The 18648-nt window shown below is 35.2% G+C and overlaps 5 protein-coding genes across 5 annotated transcripts; 2 read left to right on the top strand and 3 right to left on the bottom strand.

Moving 5' to 3' along the window:
* Positions 1-649: 649 nt before the first annotated feature.
* Positions 650-3090, bottom strand: LOC111019074 (Peptidase C15, pyroglutamyl peptidase I-like protein). Its single transcript, XM_022295358.2, has 5 exons — positions 2878-3090; positions 1818-2147; positions 1464-1568; positions 1098-1145; positions 650-1032 (listed from the first exon to the last, which is right to left on the bottom strand). Exons 2-5 carry the CDS (start codon positions 2070-2072, stop codon positions 793-795), a joined length of 648 nt encoding a protein of 215 aa, XP_022151050.1. The 5' UTR covers positions 2073-2147; positions 2878-3090; the 3' UTR covers positions 650-792.
* A 270-nt stretch (positions 3091-3360) lies between these two features.
* Positions 3361-4364, top strand: LOC111019076 (DNA-directed RNA polymerase subunit 10-like protein). The gene is made up of 4 exons (XM_022295360.2): positions 3361-3468; positions 3637-3695; positions 3930-4024; positions 4106-4364. Exons 1-4 carry the CDS (start codon positions 3433-3435, stop codon positions 4129-4131), a joined length of 216 nt encoding a protein of 71 aa, XP_022151052.1. The 5' UTR covers positions 3361-3432; the 3' UTR covers positions 4132-4364.
* Positions 4365-5738: 1374 nt separating this feature from the next.
* INO (Plant-specific transcription factor YABBY family protein) lies at positions 5739-8221 on the bottom strand. Its single transcript, XM_022295359.2, has 7 exons — positions 7825-8221; positions 7599-7733; positions 7309-7441; positions 7154-7202; positions 6896-6971; positions 6721-6813; positions 5739-6125 (listed from the first exon to the last, which is right to left on the bottom strand). The coding sequence occupies exons 1-7, from the start codon at positions 7894-7896 to the stop codon at positions 6078-6080; spliced, it is 606 nt and encodes a 201-aa protein (XP_022151051.1). The 5' UTR covers positions 7897-8221; the 3' UTR covers positions 5739-6077.
* Positions 8222-10409: 2188 nt separating this feature from the next.
* Positions 10410-11100, bottom strand: LOC111019064 (ubiquitin-ribosomal protein eS31 fusion protein). Its single transcript, XM_022295349.2, has one exon. It carries the CDS (start codon positions 11025-11027, stop codon positions 10557-10559), a length of 471 nt encoding a protein of 156 aa, XP_022151041.1. The 5' UTR covers positions 11028-11100; the 3' UTR covers positions 10410-10556.
* Positions 11101-13423: 2323 nt separating this feature from the next.
* On the top strand, positions 13424-17416 carry CAF2 (RNA-binding CRS1 / YhbY (CRM) domain-containing protein). Its single transcript, XM_088118157.1, is given in 7 exon segments — positions 13424-14218; positions 14353-14480; positions 15231-15267; positions 15270-15455; positions 16064-16191; positions 16514-16658; positions 16847-17416. Coding segments are annotated over 7 exon segments (1665 nt in total). The 5' UTR covers positions 13424-13563; the 3' UTR covers positions 17233-17416.
* Positions 17417-18648: the final 1232 nt, after the last annotated feature.

The following is an 18648-nucleotide window of genomic DNA, read 5'->3' on the forward strand; positions in this document are numbered from 1 at the left end:
AGCTCAACTCTCAAGTTTCTTCTATGCATGGTAAAATACAGTTGCATACCGTTAAATTCTGTACATTAAAAATGTGGGGGAAAAAAATTCCCATTTAAGATATGAAACCCCTTTTTCCCAATATTTTATTTGAAGTGAAAACCATAATAGAGAAAAAAAATATGTGTTCTCTTGGCAATTGACATGATCGTGCTGGTCGGCTTATTGCATTACCCTTATTTGATAAAATTCATGAAGATTTCTTTTCAATATCAACAAAATAATAATAACTATTCCATTGGTTGACATCTTATCAAAATATTTAACGAAATCCTTCGTTTTCATCCTAGACGATAAGCATTTTATATTAAAAGAAAAATACTTACTTACACACCATCAGCTCCTACTTCCATTGACTTTTTAGTGTGGCTTATTTTTATTTGCTAAAAAAATTTATGGGATAAAATATACCCATAGAAATAGAATAATTAAAAAAAAAAAAGGCTAATCATGGAAGTCCTAAATCCATAATTACAGCCTATTTTCTTTTCTTTTCTTATTATTACATTAATTGATTGGTCACCAGACAACGAGTTTTAAAAAATTGTGGAGCCAAACAAACCATCCATAAGACTATTTTTCTAGGTACTTTCTTTTGGTTAAGAGGATAGGGTTTAATAATTAATAGTATATAATGATGGAAGTCCCTTGTGAGGAAGGTCCTTACTTGCAAGAAACAGAGTTTCACAACTTGAAGATGAACATTTATAGAATTGAAGGAGCAATCAGAGCAACAAAACCAATGTTGTTTTTTTAACATGTAGACGCAATGGCCTCTAAAAGTGAGTGAACGAAACGCATCTGGGTTTCTTTGTCGATTTTCGAGAACAGAGGAACATGGACAAACAATGATTTGTGACCCTTCTGTTCTGCAAATCTGAGTGAGTGATAATATACATAATTGCAAACAAATCGACCCGCATCCTCCGATAATGTCACGTTGTAGCTTTTCGCCTTCAACTTCTCTAAGATCGCCAGAGCCGAGCAGGATGTCTTGAAACAACAATTGAATATTAGTTACATACGAGTTTAAAAGGAGAAAGGCAAGAGAGAAGTACCTTTCTTATCATCGCGATTTCCCCGTCCTCGGAGACTATAGGAACTTTCTGGATCAAGAAGAACAACAAGAAAAGAAAATATATATATGAAAAGTGATACCGAATACATCTGCAGCAAAATGCAAACAAGGTAGTTCGCAAAGATTTAGACAGATGGAAACATTTTCCTATGTTCCAGAGCAAGATAGAGAGCTAGTTCATCAAACTGAATCCATTTGTTTATGTCATCACCCACAGTTTATTAAGTTCATTTTCAGATTGATTAGAAGATTACTGGATTTTGCCTGAAAAGTCTATGTTGTTATACAAGGTACTTTCTGAAGACATATATAATAATAGCTCCAGAAGTAAGAGAAGAAATCAAACCTGAGGCTGCCATCCGAGTTCGTCAGGATAACGGAAAGTAGCTTCGTTCACAGCTTGCCATTCAACAGCAAACCTCACCGACCCGCTATTGACTCCCAAGTGAAGCTGATGTTGAACAAATCCTCTCCAGGTTTCAGCATTCAGTCATTTCTCAGCCAAACAATAAAGGAAATTTTGCTATATAGCAGTAAATAGGAGCTGCTTCCTTTTCTATGCGTGGCTTATCTTTATATATTAGTCGAATGAGCGTTAAATAAACGAATAGAAACGGATTACATAGCAAACTAAGCATTACTAGAGTGCAGCAAGATTTTGTTCAATAAAAGATTAGCAAAATAGATGGTGAAAACTGACCCATATGACTTTGTTAGTCTCTGTCATATTTGAAATGCCAGATTCCAAGACATCGTAAAGCACAGGAAGAGCACCATCTCCAGCAGCATCAAGAACGGTACAACTCCCAAGAGTAACACCAGCAGGCAACCCTCTTTCGTCTACAAAAGCCTTCAAATCATTAACGATAGACTCGGTAGGATTCTCGGCAACCCCATGGAACTTCCTAAATCCAGTCACGTGAATTGTAACCCCAGCTGGACCTTCAGAACCCATTCCTTTCACTTGGGAGTGTAAACAATTCCCAATTACTATTACTTCTCAATGATCTTATGCTACTAAACCACACCCCTGAAAGACCAACCAAAGAATTAGTCACTGTAAAGTAACTACATATATGTTAACTAAATAGCTTATTCATCATCATGATCCATCCATAGCAGCTCAAAACGCATACCATTCTTCCTTTCCTCAAGTTTGTTAAATGGAAAACATATTAAGTGCCATTCAGATGAAAAATCTTGATGTCACAATAACTAGATTGAGATTAGAGTTCAGAATAATGATTCTAACACAAAACTTGAAATTCTCATCTTCAACTTCAATAAGGTTCAAAAGCAATGAAAGATTCAAGCATATTTCCTGTATTCACTGTTCATTCAGTAATCCCATAGAAAGCATCGGATCAACCTCTAGGGGAGCTCAAAACGTTGACCTAAAGTCAAACTATAACTTTGCATGGAACAATTTTGTAACATCAGTAGTTGAAATCAAAATTTAACAACTGCTTTACCATCGCCACAAAAATTCTTCGAAACCAAGACACAAGGATTTAACAGAAGCCTTGAAAATATGCATACATGTTCATCTAAATATTTAATCAAAGATACAGTAATCGGATTTCCAATCGATATGATACGAGGGAAATAGCAACAAACAATCCGTTCGCCGAACAGCTTGAAGCAAGCAGTCGCCGGAGCAGAGAAGTTGACCAAGTTACAGAATCACCTTCCGAAAAGCAAAGACACAGAAAACAAAAACCATCAGAGAAAGTAGATTCCGGCGAAAGATCGGAGCTCACCTTTGGCACCGGCGCCGGCAGCGGAATTTCCTCCGAATTTGAGAATCCAATTGCCGTCTTGAGGAGGTGGAAACTAGAGAAGGCAAAATGGCTGCGAGTGAAGCTTGATCCGACACCAAAATTAATGGAACTTCCCAGGCTGTCACGGCGGCGGCGTCATCCATTTTTTTATTATTATCTTGACTCGGCGATTACAATTTACAGACGACATCGAATAAAAATAAAGAATAAGATGTATTATTAAAAAAAAAAACAAATAAAAATAAAAATAAAGAATAAGATAACTGTGCGTCATTTTATCTTAATAAAATATGAAGTTAGACCTGTTAACTACCCCCACAAATTAGGAACCATAAACGAAACGGCCCAATTAGGCCCATATAGCCGAAAAGAATAGAGGGTGGGCAGGCCCAAAACATGGGCCCCATGGCCCAGTCGGAATTAGTTTCCGAATTCGAAGCCTTCAATTTGCCTTCAAATACGGTTGAAGCTCCCTCTGGTTCTCCGATTTGGAATTAACCGATCGAAAACAAAGATTGCAGAGCAACGAAGAAGATGATAATTCCGGTGCGCTGTTTCACGTGCGGCAAGGTATTACTTCCGCTTCAATCGCTTTTTTCCTTATTTGATCGGCCATCGCCGTTCCTTCAATGGCTAAGGAAATTAATCTTCAGCTTTCTCTGCATTATTATAAGGAAACTCTGTTTGTATCCGTATTGTGTTTAATTTTATGTTCTGTTTTTTCTTTTTTTTTTTCAGGTGATCGGTAACAAATGGGACTCTTATCTAGAGCTTCTGCAAGCAGACTATCCGGAAGGGTAAAATAGAACGCCGAATTGGCTTCAATTCGTCTATTTCTAATTCCTCTTTCATAATCTTGTTAAATTCTGCTAACACAATCGTTCTGAATTTGCATTATGCAAGTATTTTGAGTTTGCGTAGGATCGTTTCATGTATTGAAATTTTTGCGATAACAGCCACGATTGGTAAAAAAAGTATATATTAATAGGATTGAAAAAGATGAAAACATAGTGATTTTTGGTGCGGTGCAGGGAGGCGTTGGATTTATTAGGGCTAGTTCGGTATTGCTGTCGGCGGATGCTTATGACTCATGTGGATCTGATCGAGAAGCTGTTGAACTACAACAGTAATACAATCTCTCAATTCTCTCTGTTTATTAACGAATTTGAAGCGTTTAATTAAATTGGTTGTTGTGATTATGATGCAGCCATGGATAAGTCTGAAATCGTGTAGCTGATGAGCGGGCTGCAAATTGAAGCTTGGACATGCCAAGAGAAGAACGCGTGTAATTATGAGTCGGTGAAGTGACGATCGATTCACACACTTTGCAGAAGAGTTTTGAGTTATGGAAAGTATCTGGTTTTTGCATGGTCTTCTATTCTTGTAGTCGTCTAGACGGTCAGAAAAAAATGAAGGATTATTTATTATTTATCGATGTGGTTTATTTTAATTGAATATATGGAAGAAAAACTATACTATTTTTGTTTCCAAAAACAGTCTTTTTTTTTTAATAAAATATGTAGGTGAAGTATGTTTGAAAAATGATCTTTCAGGAAAGAAATTAAACAATGTATTTGGGATTAACATGTTTTCCAAAATTTAGAATTTTTTGGATTTTTTTTTTGGCCAAATGATCCAAAAAAAAAAAAAATTAAACTTAAATGAGATTTAATTCAATTTCTGTATTTTTTTTTTGACCTGGTGATGTCATGCCGCTACAAGATTAAAATTACAGTTTTGTCCTGAAATTAAAAAAGAAAATTCTAATTCAGTATCTTCTTATTACTATTCTCGTTGTCATGCAAATTTTTACCACAATTATATTTATAAAAAAAAAATCTACAACAGAATGGCAAGTATTAATATCTTATTTTTAGAGGTCTTAAATTTTAATTTTATTAATTTCTTTTCAGTCATATTATTTTATTTTAAAAAATTAATTGATGGATAAAGGAGAAAAGTTTGAAAATATGAGGGAGAAAGAAGTTGAAAAGAAAACTATATAACAAAATAACTAATATTTGATTAGCTATTTTTAAGGCTTATAAGTAAACGTCATGATCTCATAATCGATCTGAGTGTGGAAGAGTCTACCTATGAAATGTACCTATAATATACTACATATCTTTAAGACATAAGTTCTATTTTTAAAAATTCTAATTTAACTTAAATGAGAGATTTTTTTTTTGAAAGTAGAGTTGATGTGTATTCAATGTAAAGTAATGTTGTAATGGATTCAAGTTAGACCATTCACCTTATAGATAATATATGTACTTCATAAATTTCTTACTTTAATCTAATATTTAACACTAAAATGAGTCTTATTAATAAGACTCGAACTAAAAGATTTTCTCACATTATCATTTAGTGCTAATTTGAATTGTGAATAATTTTTTTATTTTAAAAGTACTTGAACTTCTCAAAGTTAGACTGATATTGATACATTATACCTTTTATTACTTGGTTTTTTAGTTTCCTGCTTTCTAAAGTTATCTTCTTTATCCATATGTTTGGATTAATTTGTGTACATCTCGATTAATCACGGGTCAATCGCCTAACCCCTAATATATTTGGTTGACAAAGAAGCTCCTAGATAGGAGCCGATAAAAGTATCAAATATATTTTAAGAAAGGGTTAAAATTTTACTAATAAAATGGTAAAAAAAAATGGGCATAATTTTTTAAAATAGAAAACTACAAGGGAATAGTTATCCAATGGTCTCTAATTTTTTTAGTTTTTAAAATATAACTTAGATTTAAGAATGCTGTGGAAGAGGAAAATAAAAACTAACACAGATGAAATATTAAAATTTTATCATTGAAAATGTAACTATTGTATAATAAACCTCAATGGAAATGTAAAGAAACATGGCATCCCAAGAGAGAATGTTTCTTGCCGATGAATTTTTCGACAAAGTTTCAAATTCACAGCTTCAAAGTTAAAATCGAGCGGAAATAGAAACCGACATCCAGAAGAAGATTCTATAAAAATCCAAGTTTTTCCAGAACAGCTAATCTAATCGACTGAGAAAGCAAAAAAAAAAAAGAAGAAACTTTCATTCCCAATGGCATCTACCCTTCTTAAGACATTGGAATTTTGAAACCCTTTTTCCCTAAAACAAGTAACACACCAAAATCTGTAACCTTTTTCTGCAGCCTTGCCTTCACTGAAATGGTGAGTTATGTCAATACCGAATGCCTTAGGGAACACTTTCCATCATTGTGAACCTGAAATTTTGTTTCACAAACACAAAATTGATCATAAAGTTACCCAAACTTCTTCAATATATAATCAGCTTTGCACTCAATGCTCCCACCCTTTAATGGAAATGTCATAAATTTTACTTGGGTTGTTCAATTTTTGAGAAGTTGACTGGCTTTGGAAAAGGAGCATTTCAAACATTGCTTCTTCTTCTTCTTCTGTGAATTCATGATCAGTGTTTTGCTTTAAAAGTCGAATTATATTCATTAATATCTAACCAAGTTCCCATTTGGTCTCATGACTCAAGTGTTCAACACTGAAATATCAAGACTTCTGATTCCAAAGTTCGTTTCTGGTTTGAATCTTGTTTTGATTCATAAACTTTTAAAATGAGATAATAGACTTTCAAGTTTATTCTACTTTAATCCTAAAAATATAACCATTCTAGTATGGCTTCAAGTATATATATTAACGCATTAACGTGAACATGTATTTGAGTCATATAGATTGGATAAGATGAGTATCCGGTGGATAGATATCATATTCTCTTGAAGTTTGGAACTAAAATAAAAGATTTTAAAAGTTGAAAGACCAAAATGAAATTTAAACGTTTGTTTTTACCTCGGGCATTTGAGTGTCCCAAACCCCATTTTCCTCGATCTGATTACAGCTCTCTGCGTCTTCTTTTTGTTGGATAGGAGGGAAATTTGCCCACTGAAAGAAATGAAAATCAGTTCGACATTCAGATAATATGACTTTCTAATCAGAGAGTTAATTAATTTTGTCTGCTGCCTACATTCTTTGCAGCTGTTCTGAAGGCCTCCTTGTGAGACATTTGAGGATTTTGAGCTTTGAGCCTTCTAATTTCATTCCTGCTCCAAACACAAGCAGATAAATTTTGGTTCTTCAAGCCATTAAAGGCTAGTTTTGGGATTACTTTTTCAAACTTTTTGTAGTGTTGTTTTGATAATTAAAAAAACAACTAAAAACTCTACGTTTTAATCCCAAACTCACTCTAAAACCAGCAAAAAGTTTGAAAGTTGGATAATCTCACTTGATGAAACAGTTATATGCTGATGGGGCTCGCTGTCTTTTTGCAGGAGCTTCAGAGATGATCATTCAGGGCAATAAAAATACCAAAAAGTTAGAACTTTTCATATTTGTTCATTTTATTGTTGTAATTGTAATTGTAGTTGCCAATGTTCTTACGTTTGTTAACAACAGGAGGTGTCACAGGGATCAATCCTCCTTCATCATCTTCATACTCAGAAAATTTCAAGTTTGATGCCTTGAAACTGTCCAAGAACTTCCCAGAATTCATTTCTCCACCTGATTCTTTGGGCTGAAAACACACAAGAAAACAAGAGGTAAAAGTATAGGGGCAAATAGAAAAGTGTAGAGAGTAAACTTATAGTTTAATGTAAAGATGTATGTAAAAGAAGATGAGCTTTGAATCAGAATTCAAGAAGAAAAAGTGCAAAACATGTCCAAAGCCATACCACATTGCGAGCAATAGATGACAGAAAATGGAGAGGAACCAGAGTGGCTTTCATCATGTTAACGGAGAGGAGGCTTGAGCAGTGGCCGCACGTCACTGTCACCGCCATCGACAAGCTGCTACACGGCACACTGACCTGCACTTCCCGGAGAAACGACAGACCGAAAGAACATGAAGAATCATTCACTTGAATAAAACCTCAAACACAATGAAGAACACCAACTTACCAACAAAATGGTGGTACAGATTCCACACTGCACATAACAAATCTGTTCAGGCAGATCAAAGAGATGGTTCATTGTATTGGAAACCAAAATCTCTGTGTTTGATGGTTGGTTCTAAGACGGCAAAGCTCCAAATATATAACAGAATCAGTTGTAAGAAGTTTGGTATTAAAGTTTCAATGCGAAAGGAGTTATTAAATGCTGAAAAACACTTGCAAGAGGTTTAGGATGTTGGGTTCAGAGTTCAAATTTCAATGAAGTTGGAAGAGTGGTGCTTGTTTGTTTCATCTGTCGTTTTTTGCTCCTTCAATTTTTCCAACCAACAGCTGCAGCCTGCACCAAGTGGCCTCGGTATTTTACTGATGAAAGTGAAAGTGCAGTGAGTTCTCTTTTTACTGTAGCGTCTTGCTTTGGGAAAATTAAGGCGTCTTATCATTTGTCTTTTATATTTTATTGTTCGAGTTAATGTGTTTGAAAGTGATGGTAGAATGAATGAGTCACCTTAGAAATCAATTTAAGATCGCTTTAAACTTTTTTAAAATCAATTTTTTAATTTGTCAAACATAATCGATGGAAAAGGAAGAAGTGATTTTGACAATGACAAAAGTAATTTTGATCTAGTTAAAATCACTCTCAAACACACCCTTAAACTACCGTAAATCACCTATATTATAAAAATTTGTTATTCATAGGTCCTTTATAAGCACGTCTACAAGAACCATACCAAAAAATTTAACTTTTTAATTTACTGTAAGAAACCATAAGCAGAAATAACAGTATAGGCTAATTTCTCTTAGTTGGACTGAATGAGAACGATGGGATGGGAATAAATTTTCTAAAATGATGTTTGAGTTATTTTTTAATAAGAAATTAAAAAAAGAAAAAAAAAAGATGTGGTCTAACTTTGCTTGCCAACATTCACGTGGAAATCAATTTAAATTATGGGGTACTGTTACGAAGCAAAGTAATTGAAATTAAAGAAAATAAATTCTCATACTGTTACCTAAGTCATCGTATATCATATTTTAAAGACATGATTTCATGTACTATATCCAAGAAAAATTATAGACTCATTTGGTAACGTTCTTGTTTCTTGTTTCTATCAATTTTCTTAAAAAATCTAAATATGTATTTTACAACTAACTCTCTTCCTTATTTCTCGGTTTTTTAGAACATTCACAATGATATAATTTTTCTCGTTTTTTTAGAACATTCTCACAATGATATAGAAATTATGAGAACAAACCAAACAAATTTCTCTTTCCTTCCAATTTTTAATTTGTTTCAAAACATATATAAAAACATGTTTTATCATACTTGAATTTTTGGGGGTTGAACCCATGCAACACATCTTCCTTCACTAGAAATAAAGAAACAGAAACGTTAACCTTAATTTAAACATAATTTAAACGAAGTCTTGTTGAACATCTCAGCCCCATTCTCATAGCAAGATAATTAACAAAGACGTGTAAACTAATGGAATCCTCTAATTTGAAACCAATTAAGCCACATATCAAATCAACAATATGAACATTCTAAGAACCATTCAATGAAATCCTCAGACTTGCCAAGAAGCAAAATGACCCAAACAAACAAAAGAGCAGATAGGTCACCAACAGATATTATACCATCAATTCCAAAGAGCAAACAGGAAAGAATGATTATGGAGAAAAAATAGTCTGTCAATAAAACAGGCCAGTTTACCCATCTCACAAATAGGTCTGTTTTACTCATGACTCAAACAAGAACTGCAGTTCAAAAATTCACGATATCAGATCATTGCCATAAGATCCAATACAATCAATTGAACAAAGGAATGAAAGTTCTAACTTGACTCTGCCACTGGTGGAATATATGACTTTGCCAAAGAAATCACAAACACAGGCAAACAAATCAGAGATTGAGAATACTCAGATAAACCTTAAGCACAGTCCCCATACAAATCTAGAATCCCACCACACCTCAAATCAACAGGATATAAAGCAGCCAAGTCAGGTCACAAATCAGGCTTTAACAGAAATTAGTAAGAACAGCACACTAAATCTGAACAATTAATGGAAATTCTTGTCCCCAACATTGGTAAATACGAGAAAATCCCTCTACAAATATGTCTTCAGCACTGCTGTTGCTGGGGGTCTATTGAAGCTAGAAAATTGACAAATGTGGTGACTTTCTGTCAAATATGAAACGCTAGATTAAAAAAGTTAAACCCTAGGGTTTTGGCAATACAAGAAGGCCTCAATCAAACTACAAAACAACTCAGGTCTGGTTACACAAGCATTTTTATCAGTTCCAAATGAAAATTAAACAATATACATAAGTTAAGAACTTGTAGGCCCGTTCGTTCAAGAATCGAATTACATAAAAGAGCAATTGAAATTAGTAAACATCTGTTATAGCTCTATCTAAAAAATTTAAGAACTATCAGAACAGCCAACTCACCAAACGCGCAGAAAATAGCAGAAAACTAATCAGCGCCTATTTTTCAAGTTAACGAGAAAGCATATCATCCATTAAACCAAAATCCAAATGAAACAGTTTATATAAAGGATAATAATCGCATAAAAAACTGACTAGATATGTGGATCTAAATGAAAACGATAATAAATCGACATTAAGAAAACAAAATCCATGTCGCGAACTATGCTCCACAAGCTGGAGCAGCAATTCTAGATAAATTCAACAACATTCAACATTTAGATAAAGGGAAAACATGAAGCAAAACGACGATAAAACTAATCACCACCGGCTTTATTGTAAACGTAGGTCAAACCACACTTCCCGCAGTAGTGGCGGTCAAAGTGATTGGCCATGAAAGTCCCGGCGCCGCACTCGGCATTAGGGCACTCCTTCCTCAGCCTCTGCACCTTTCCAGAGTCATCGACCTTGTAGAACTGGAGGACGGCGAGCTTGACCTTCTTGTGCTTGTGCTTGATCTTCTTCGGCTTGGTGTAGGTCTTCTTCTTGCGCTTCTTCGCGCCTCCCCTGAGACGGAGGACAAGGTGGAGGGTTGATTCCTTCTGGATGTTGTAGTCGGCAAGGGTTCGGCCGTCCTCGAGCTGCTTTCCGGCGAAAATCAGACGCTGCTGGTCCGGGGGGATTCCCTCCTTGTCCTGGATCTTGGCCTTGACATTGTCGATGGTATCGGAGCTCTCGACCTCGAGGGTGATCGTCTTACCCGTTAGGGTTTTCACGAAGATCTGCATGGTTGGAGGCTTGGTTGCAGCGGCCGAATTAGAGTGCTCAGAGTTGGGGGAGATTGGCTTTTATAGCTAGGGCTCCAGTGTTTCTAGGGTTTCCGTGTCGTTTTTTTTCTTTTTTCTTTTTATTTATTTCTTCTCTCTCTCTCTCTCTCTCTCTCTCTCTCTCTCTCTCTCTCTCTCTCTCTCTCTCTCTCTCTCTCTCTCTTAACAGTATTTATTTCTTTTCTCTTAATAAGCCCAAAATAAGTGTTTCTAATTATCTTAATTGAAGGCTAAAAGAATATTTGATATTTGATATTTGCGCTTATTTCATAATAATGGTTGGATTTTTTTTTTCCTTCAAAAAAAAAAAGGTTGGATTTTTTTGTAGTTCTCTTCTATATAAACCTTTTTTACTTGTTCAGTCTTTTTTTATTTTATATTTCAATTAAATTGTATATCTCTTTATTTGTTTTTTTATAGAAAATTTGTCTTTATTTACTTCACCAATATATATATATATATATTTTTATCTTTTTATTGAATTTATATCTAATTAATTCAGGTGCTCACTCTCACAGCTTGTACTCAAATAAAAAAAAATTCATATGAAAATTTTATTGTTATATTTGACAGGCTTAATTAAAAAAAAATTTTCAACTTCTAATATAGTAATATCATCAAATTAAATAGTATATTTTGATAAGTTTTACCATTTTTACGCTTTCATATTCACCTACTAATTTTAACATAAAACGACATAAAAATCTCCAAACACTCGCCAATTCCAACAAAAATTCAAGCCCAGCAAATTGGGATAAATCTCTAGAACTCCCAAGACTCACAAAATTCAGATGTTAGTGTTTTCTTTCAAGAAATATTATCAATTTGGTACAAACCTCTATTTTTAATTAAACATATGTGTAGATTGAAAATTTTCTATTCCTATAATAGTCATAAAAATGTTCCATACTATTTTTATTGGAGGTGATTTCTCAGTTCACATGTGACATGTTATGACTGGATGGATGTCTGTTTACTTGCTTCGGTCATGATTTAACATGTTGAGCCGACCTTCTCCATCGGTCGAGCCGATCAAATAAGCACAATTGAACTATTTTCTTCCACTTCGGCTCAGCACATTCTTCGACAAATTCTGTTACATCACGCTGTATTTCACGGTTACTTTGTCGGGGACCTCGCCTATAAATAGAACCACTCTGCTTCATTTTAAGGTATGCGAACAATCTGATTCTCTCTCTCGAGTTGATTTAGACATTTGCTGACTTTGGCATTTGAGTGTTCACTCTGTTTTGCAGACTCATCCTAGCTGATCTGACGTTCGCGAAATTGTCTGATCAAACAACTTCCATTAATTTTACGCCACGTGTCATTTGTATATTACAAATGAAGTATATAAGTAAAGTGGAATCCTTCAAACTTTAAGAGTTAAAAATCCTCCCATATGATATTCTTTTTCCTTCTTAAATTATATTCTCTCTTTCTTAATTATCTATACTTTCGAGATAAAATATTTTATCCTTTTTTTTTCCTCTCTCTTTTTATTCCTATTCCACTTCTTCATCTTCTATTCTATATTGTTTTCATTTGATTTTAGCCATGTCTTCTCTTAAAGTTGTATTTTCTTGAGTAAATAGTTAACCAATACAATCAAATTTTAATATAATTATATGAGAAAAACAATTATTTAATTATTTGAAATGAACTTACAAATAGAAATAAAAATATCATATAAAGGGAGGTTGTTGTAAAAAAAATAAAAATAGGTATTTAGTTAAGTACATTGTGTCCGAATTTAGTTAAGTAAATAAAATATTTATTATCACTCTCAATCTAAACATAGTTATATATATAAAATATTTATTACCATTTCAAGGTTAATAATTCAAGTCTTGTTCATTAAACCAACCAAAAGTAGTTATTATCATTCTCTCGTCACAATTATATTATGTGTAGGTTAAATTACAAAAATATTCCTAAACTTTGTCACCTATCTAAAAAATACCTCTATCATTTCAAAAGTTGAGTTTGAACACTAAAAGATTCTGCATGTTTAATTCGAATCGATCTCAATAGATCCCTCGTTACTATCATAAGGAGAAGTAACAGGTAGGAATGACTAGATCGAAACTCGTGACATTTTGTATTCAAAACAAAATGAACTACCAAACTGCGACATTACTATTCACATTTATTTTAGTAGATGTTTCAATGATAGCCTCTAAACAAACAAACGTGGTAGTAGTAATAGTAATAATAATAATAAACCTAGCAATTAACGTCGAATTTTACCACCAAAATCTTACTTCTCGTTATTAATCAAGTTTGCTTCTCACTTGGCTATCTAATTTTAACGATCTTCTTCTACATTTTCTCCGAGCAAGATAATTGTCGCTTTTTTTTTTCTGTTAAATTTTAGCCCTTCAACGGATTCCCGCTGCGGAAATATCAGGAAGGCTTGGCACCAGAAGCTGAGCCTTATCTCCCTTCCTCTCTATCTCTCTCGAGGAAACGGGTGCTGTACTGTAAGTCTGTAACAATGGCAACTTTACCGTCACTACCAGGACTAAACCTCTTCTCCTCCCTCCCCTCAGCCCCACCGCCGCCGCCGCCGCACGATCCCACATCCACATCCGTCTCTTCTCCTTCCACGCCCATCCCAATTCCCAAATACCCTCCCCCCAAATCCCGCATTCTCCGTTCAAATCCTCCCCCCAATCCCGCTCTCAAAACCTTCCACCGCCGTTCCAAATACTACAAGCCCGTCAAGGACGGAGTCATCTCATCCCACGGCGATCGCGCCGTCGTCATCGGCGAATCGGGCGTCTCCTATCTCCTCCCGGATGCTCCATTCGAGTTCCAATACAGCTACTCCGAGACCCCCAAGGTCAAGCCCATAGCAATTCGCGAGCCGGCGTTTTTGCCCTTTGCACCACCGACGATGCCCAGGCCATGGACCGGAAAAGCCCCACTCAAGAGCTCCAAGAAGAAAATCCCTCTCTTCGATTCCTTCAATCCGCCCCCTCCAGGCACGAAGGGAGTGAAGCAAGTGGAAATGCCTGGTCCATTCCCGCTTGGGAAGTATCCGACGGAGGCAAAGAGCAGAGAGGAGATACTTGGCGAGCCCCTGAAGAATTGGGAGATTCGCATGCTGGTGAAGCCCCATTTGTCGCATAACCGCCAGGTTAATCTTGGTGAGCTATGCATTTCCCCCCCATTTCCATATGAATTTTTACTCACCTTGGTTGTTATATGATCATATATGCTTTGTTGCGATTTCCAGTTCTATGATCGGCTGAAGTTGGTGACCTTTTTTGGTTCGTGTTAGGAAGGGATGGATTGACACATAATATGTTGGAGTTGATACATTCGCATTGGAAGCGGCAGCGTGTTTGTAAAGTTCGTTGTAAAGGTGTTCCCACAGTAGATATGGACAATATCTGTCATCATCTCGAGGTATTTTTTTCGCACAATTATTCATTTTTTAGCCATTTCAATTGAATTGTATGAAGTAATCTATCTTTTTTTTTTCTGGCTTATCTTATGACTATTGTATTTAAATAGGTGCACTACTAGTTTTAGTTTGTGAATTATATAGTCTATATATCACACTGTATTGCCAAGCATGTATTTATGGGTATTGGCCTATCTGTCTTGTGGATTCAGGATTGCATTATAATTCTACGAGAAAGCGAGAAAATATGACATAACTACTCACTCATAACAGATGCTTAAATGTGACAAACTCCAAACCTTAAGACAAGAACTTTTGGTGCTAAATATACCACATTCTAGACCTTGCTATCTCAACTAGTCCATCAAAAGATATTAAAAAAAAAAAAAAAAAAATCCATTATATGCTACTACCAAGATCATTCACATTTGACTGTTAGCTTCTGAGAATTGATCCATCCAGTCCAATATGACAAGGAATTGTCAAGATTCAACAAATCCATTTGCTTTCATGAATGACCAAAAGAATTTTATATCTTGACTCAGAAAAAAAATCATATACTGAAGGTACTTCTTTTAACTGGTTTGCTCCCATTTTGCAATTGTATATATTTTTTCTCCTTTCCCATAAAAATGGTGTCCCAAATATTTTATTTCCTCAACCCTTTTCTAACAATTCTCTTTCTTTTTCTGAGAGATCACTAGTAATTATCTCTGTTCCTTTGCCTGTAAATTTCTTGTGCACTATTCCAGGAAAAAACAGGTGGAAAAATAATTCACCGTGTTGGTGGGTATTATATCTTTTCCAAGGTAGAAACTACAATTATCGTACTCGCCCCCAATACCCAGTAATGCTCTGGAAACCTGCAGCCCCTGTGTACCCAAAACTTATTCAAGAAGCTCCAGAAGGATTGACAAAAGAGGAAGCTAATAAGCTGAGGATGCAAGGGAAAAATCTTTTGCCAATATGTAAATTAGGTAAATGAGTATATCATTCTCCATAGTCTCCAATTTCTCTTTCTATTATGTTGCTATTGGAGTTCCCTAACAGTATTCGTTAGCTTTTTTCTTCTTCTAGTCGAGCAACTCCATTTGGCAGATATAATCTGTTAACTATTAGTATACCAATAATAGAACTGTTACTAAGTTTATATTATACATCAAATTGAGTAGTTATAAGTAGAGTAAGATGGAAAGAGTGAGGGATTAGGCAAATGCTTGGACAAAAAGTTTTGGGAGAGCGAGCTCCCTTGAGAGGCTATCATTGTTTTTCAATGTCAGGCTCCTATCAACCAAAGATGATCCTTTTATATTATTTTTCTGATTTTCTTAAGGGCCAACTTGGAAAGTGAAAATGTAGTCTTTTTATTTTATTTTTTGTGATAGAGGCAGTGATAGTTTTTGGAGAATATGTAAATTAGGTGAAGAAGCTAATGAGCCAAGAATATAAAAATGGAAAAGGGTACTTTGATATACAAATTTCTTTTTTAATCGGATTGCAATTGTGTACTTGCTTGTTATTCATACATTATGGGCATATTTTAATCGCCTTATAAGTATTGAGCAAAATCTATTTCCCTTTGCAGCAAAAAATGGTGTGTACATTTCCCTGGTGAATGATGTAAGGCATGCCTTTGAAGGAAGCATTTTAGTGAAGATTGATTGCACCGGGATGCATGAAAGTGATTATAAAAAGTTGGGTGCTAAACTCAAGGTTGGCGTACATTTTAATCCTTTAACCTCTGCTTTGTTCCTTTGACCCTTGCAACATTACTTGCATAGAAGTTAGCAGTTAATCCCGAGATAAATCTCTGGATATATGTTGCGGTATCAATGGAACCGAGCTGATTATGCTTTAAACTAAAACTTCAATTACCATGGTTGAGATTTATTTTACACATGATGAAACTACCCACCTTTCTGCCGAGTTAAACCAATAAGTTATGTACATATGTAACTAGCACTTGTGGAAATCATATGATATCTGATCGTTTGATATAAGTCATTGATTATTATTCCTTCATTTTTCTCGACAGGAATTGGTTCCTTGTGTGTTACTGTCATTTGACAACGAAAAGATACTGATGTGGAGGGGAAAAGATTGGAAGTCAGTTATTCCAGAAGATCGTTCTGCTCCACTTCCTCTTCAAGCTAGCACTAATAATTGTTCGGGCTCTTCTGGTAAGTATAGTCCTTTCGTTTAATTACACTTTCTCACTTTTATCAGAAATACAAAGAGGCCATGACATGTAGTCTTAACTCTTAAGTTGTGATGCAAAGTATAAATGACTAATTCTATTTCTCATCAGATTTGAACATAATAACTGCAAATGGCTTTTAAATGTCTTCATCTTTGCTGTTTTTTTTAGGTGAGCCTATCAAGAATAGTAACCGTTCACATGGCAATCATCATACAATCAAAACTAGTCCAAAAATGAAGCTGCTATGGAAGCGTGCTATCGATTCAAACAAGGCATTGTTGCTAAATGTGATTGGTCTTGCTCCTGATGACCTCTTAGAGAAAGTTGAGGAATTTGAGAAAATTTCACAAGCAACTGAGCACTCTTATCCAGCATTTATCTTGTCAAGTGAAGAGAAGGTTAACAGTCCAGATGACAGCGCTGAAAGTCAGGATTACAGCGAACCTAACTATGGCTCTGATGATGATGAGGATTGGGAAGCAGACCTCGACCTGTCAGCCCCTTTGGGATCATTACCTGTTGATATAATAGCAAAGAAGCTCAACCCTGAATAGGTACAAGAGACAATTGTTGGACTGGGCTCTTTGGTTGGTATATTTCTTATTCTTGTATAACAAGTTGAAGTGGGAAAAGTTGCAAATTTTCAATGTATCTAGTTGTAAAGAAATTAACTAAACATCGTAACAGCACTTTTAAAAGCATTGAGAATGAAACATATGTTTGGGAAATTGGCTCAAATGACCTCCAAAAACTTTTGAAATGCTCAAATGACCCACCCCTTTAATTATGCCCAAATGACTCACTTTTGACATTGATGATGTGTCAGAAGCAGGTGAAATGACCAAAATGTCATTAAATGTAACAGATAACCGCTGGAATAATTCCCGACCGAGGTAGAAAAATTCCCGCCCGAGGTAGCTTCAAAGTATTGTGAATATTATCTTCAGAAGTTTCAAGATTTCGGGAGAAGTAGTTGTTTATTTTTTATGCTTTCTCCTTTTGCGCGTTAATCTTGCTTGATGTCTACATTTGAACACATGTGTTTTTATTTGATCCTCGTTTGGTTTATTTTTGTTACAGTCGGAGTAACAATAATTTTTGTTATTTTGTTTTAAACCCATATGTTCATTCCTCCTGCACTATGCGCTCTAATTGTCGGGTTATTCTCGAGCGAGGTGATATGATTATCGGCCGAGATTCATGTTTTTGATGAACATCGGGCGAGGTACTAAACTTTCTTAATCGGGGTCAGAGGTTTTCAAAACGGAATGTTTGTTAAAGTTACCTCGGGCTTGGTTGCGTATTGAACTCCACCTCGAGCGAGAAAATATGTTTCCCGCCCGAGGTTGATGTATATATATATATATTCCATCTCTAATTGTCTTTCAATTGTGCTTTGTAATGCAGAACAAAATGGTACCGAATCGAAACCCTCATACTTGGTTACGCCGAACCCGTGTACCCCCGTCGGAGACGAAGAATATTGGATTTTACTGGATGACTACGTGCCAAGGACGATTAAGCCACCAAAATTTGTTCCTCGTGTTGGACGCCGCCGCCGAATATTTTTCTTGATTCCATAATTCTCGGCCAAGTTATGGTCGACCCCGACCGTAAAATTCAATGAGCTACAAAAATAGAGATTAAAGTTCTGTACATTTAATATGGAGGTTGTTCTTTGTTTCAGTTCTGCCAATATTCTCAGGCTCGAACTCGGTCGAGGTAGATACCGAGGTTGGTTTTTTTGTCAGTTGTGCAAAAAACCTCGAGCGTGAACCAGCTTACCTCGACCGTAAAATACAATGTTCTTCATAAATAAAGATTAAAATGATCCTAATATTGAAAACGCAGTCCTAAACTCCATTAATAATTGATGTTTTGTCTCAATGTATCTAAACGAGTCCTTGTTAAATCATAGTCAATATACTTAAATTCATTCGTATTATCAAATTTAACTAAGTTACGTACAA

Source organism: Momordica charantia (genome assembly GCF_013281855.1).
Source record: "Momordica charantia cultivar OHB3-1 chromosome 9 unlocalized genomic scaffold, Mcharantia_2.0 BLBB01000009.1, whole genome shotgun sequence".
Classification (NCBI taxonomy): Eukaryota; Viridiplantae; Streptophyta; class Magnoliopsida; order Cucurbitales; family Cucurbitaceae; genus Momordica; species Momordica charantia.

Coding starts and splice junctions, on each gene's coding strand:
- LOC111019074 (XM_022295358.2), bottom strand. CDS start 2,072: ATGGGTTCTGAAGGTCCAGCTGGGGTTACAATTCACGTGACTGGATTT. Junction 1,569..1,817: donor AGACTAACAAAGTCATATGG/GTCAGTTTTCAC, acceptor GTTCAACATCAG/CTTCACTTGGGAGTCAATAG. Junction 1,146..1,463: donor AACTCGGATGGCAGCCTCAG/GTTTGATTTCTT, acceptor TTCTTGATCCAG/AAAGTTCCTATAGTCTCCGA.
- LOC111019076 (XM_022295360.2), top strand. CDS start 3,433: ATGATAATTCCGGTGCGCTGTTTCACGTGCGGCAAG. Junction 3,696..3,929: donor CAAGCAGACTATCCGGAAGG/GTAAAATAGAAC, acceptor GGTGCGGTGCAG/GGAGGCGTTGGATTTATTAG. Junction 4,025..4,105: donor GAAGCTGTTGAACTACAACA/GTAATACAATCT, acceptor ATTATGATGCAG/CCATGGATAAGTCTGAAATC.
- INO (XM_022295359.2), bottom strand. CDS start 7,896: ATGAACCATCTCTTTGATCTGCCTGAACAGATTTGTTATGTGCAGTGT. Junction 7,203..7,308: donor ACCTCCTGTTGTTAACAAAC/GTAAGAACATTG, acceptor TCATCTCTGAAG/CTCCTGCAAAAAGACAGCGA. Junction 6,972..7,153: donor GCATATAACTGTTTCATCAA/GTGAGATTATCC, acceptor TGTTTGGAGCAG/GAATGAAATTAGAAGGCTCA.
- LOC111019064 (XM_022295349.2), bottom strand. CDS start 11,027: ATGCAGATCTTCGTGAAAACCCTAACGGGTAAGACGATCACCCTCGAG.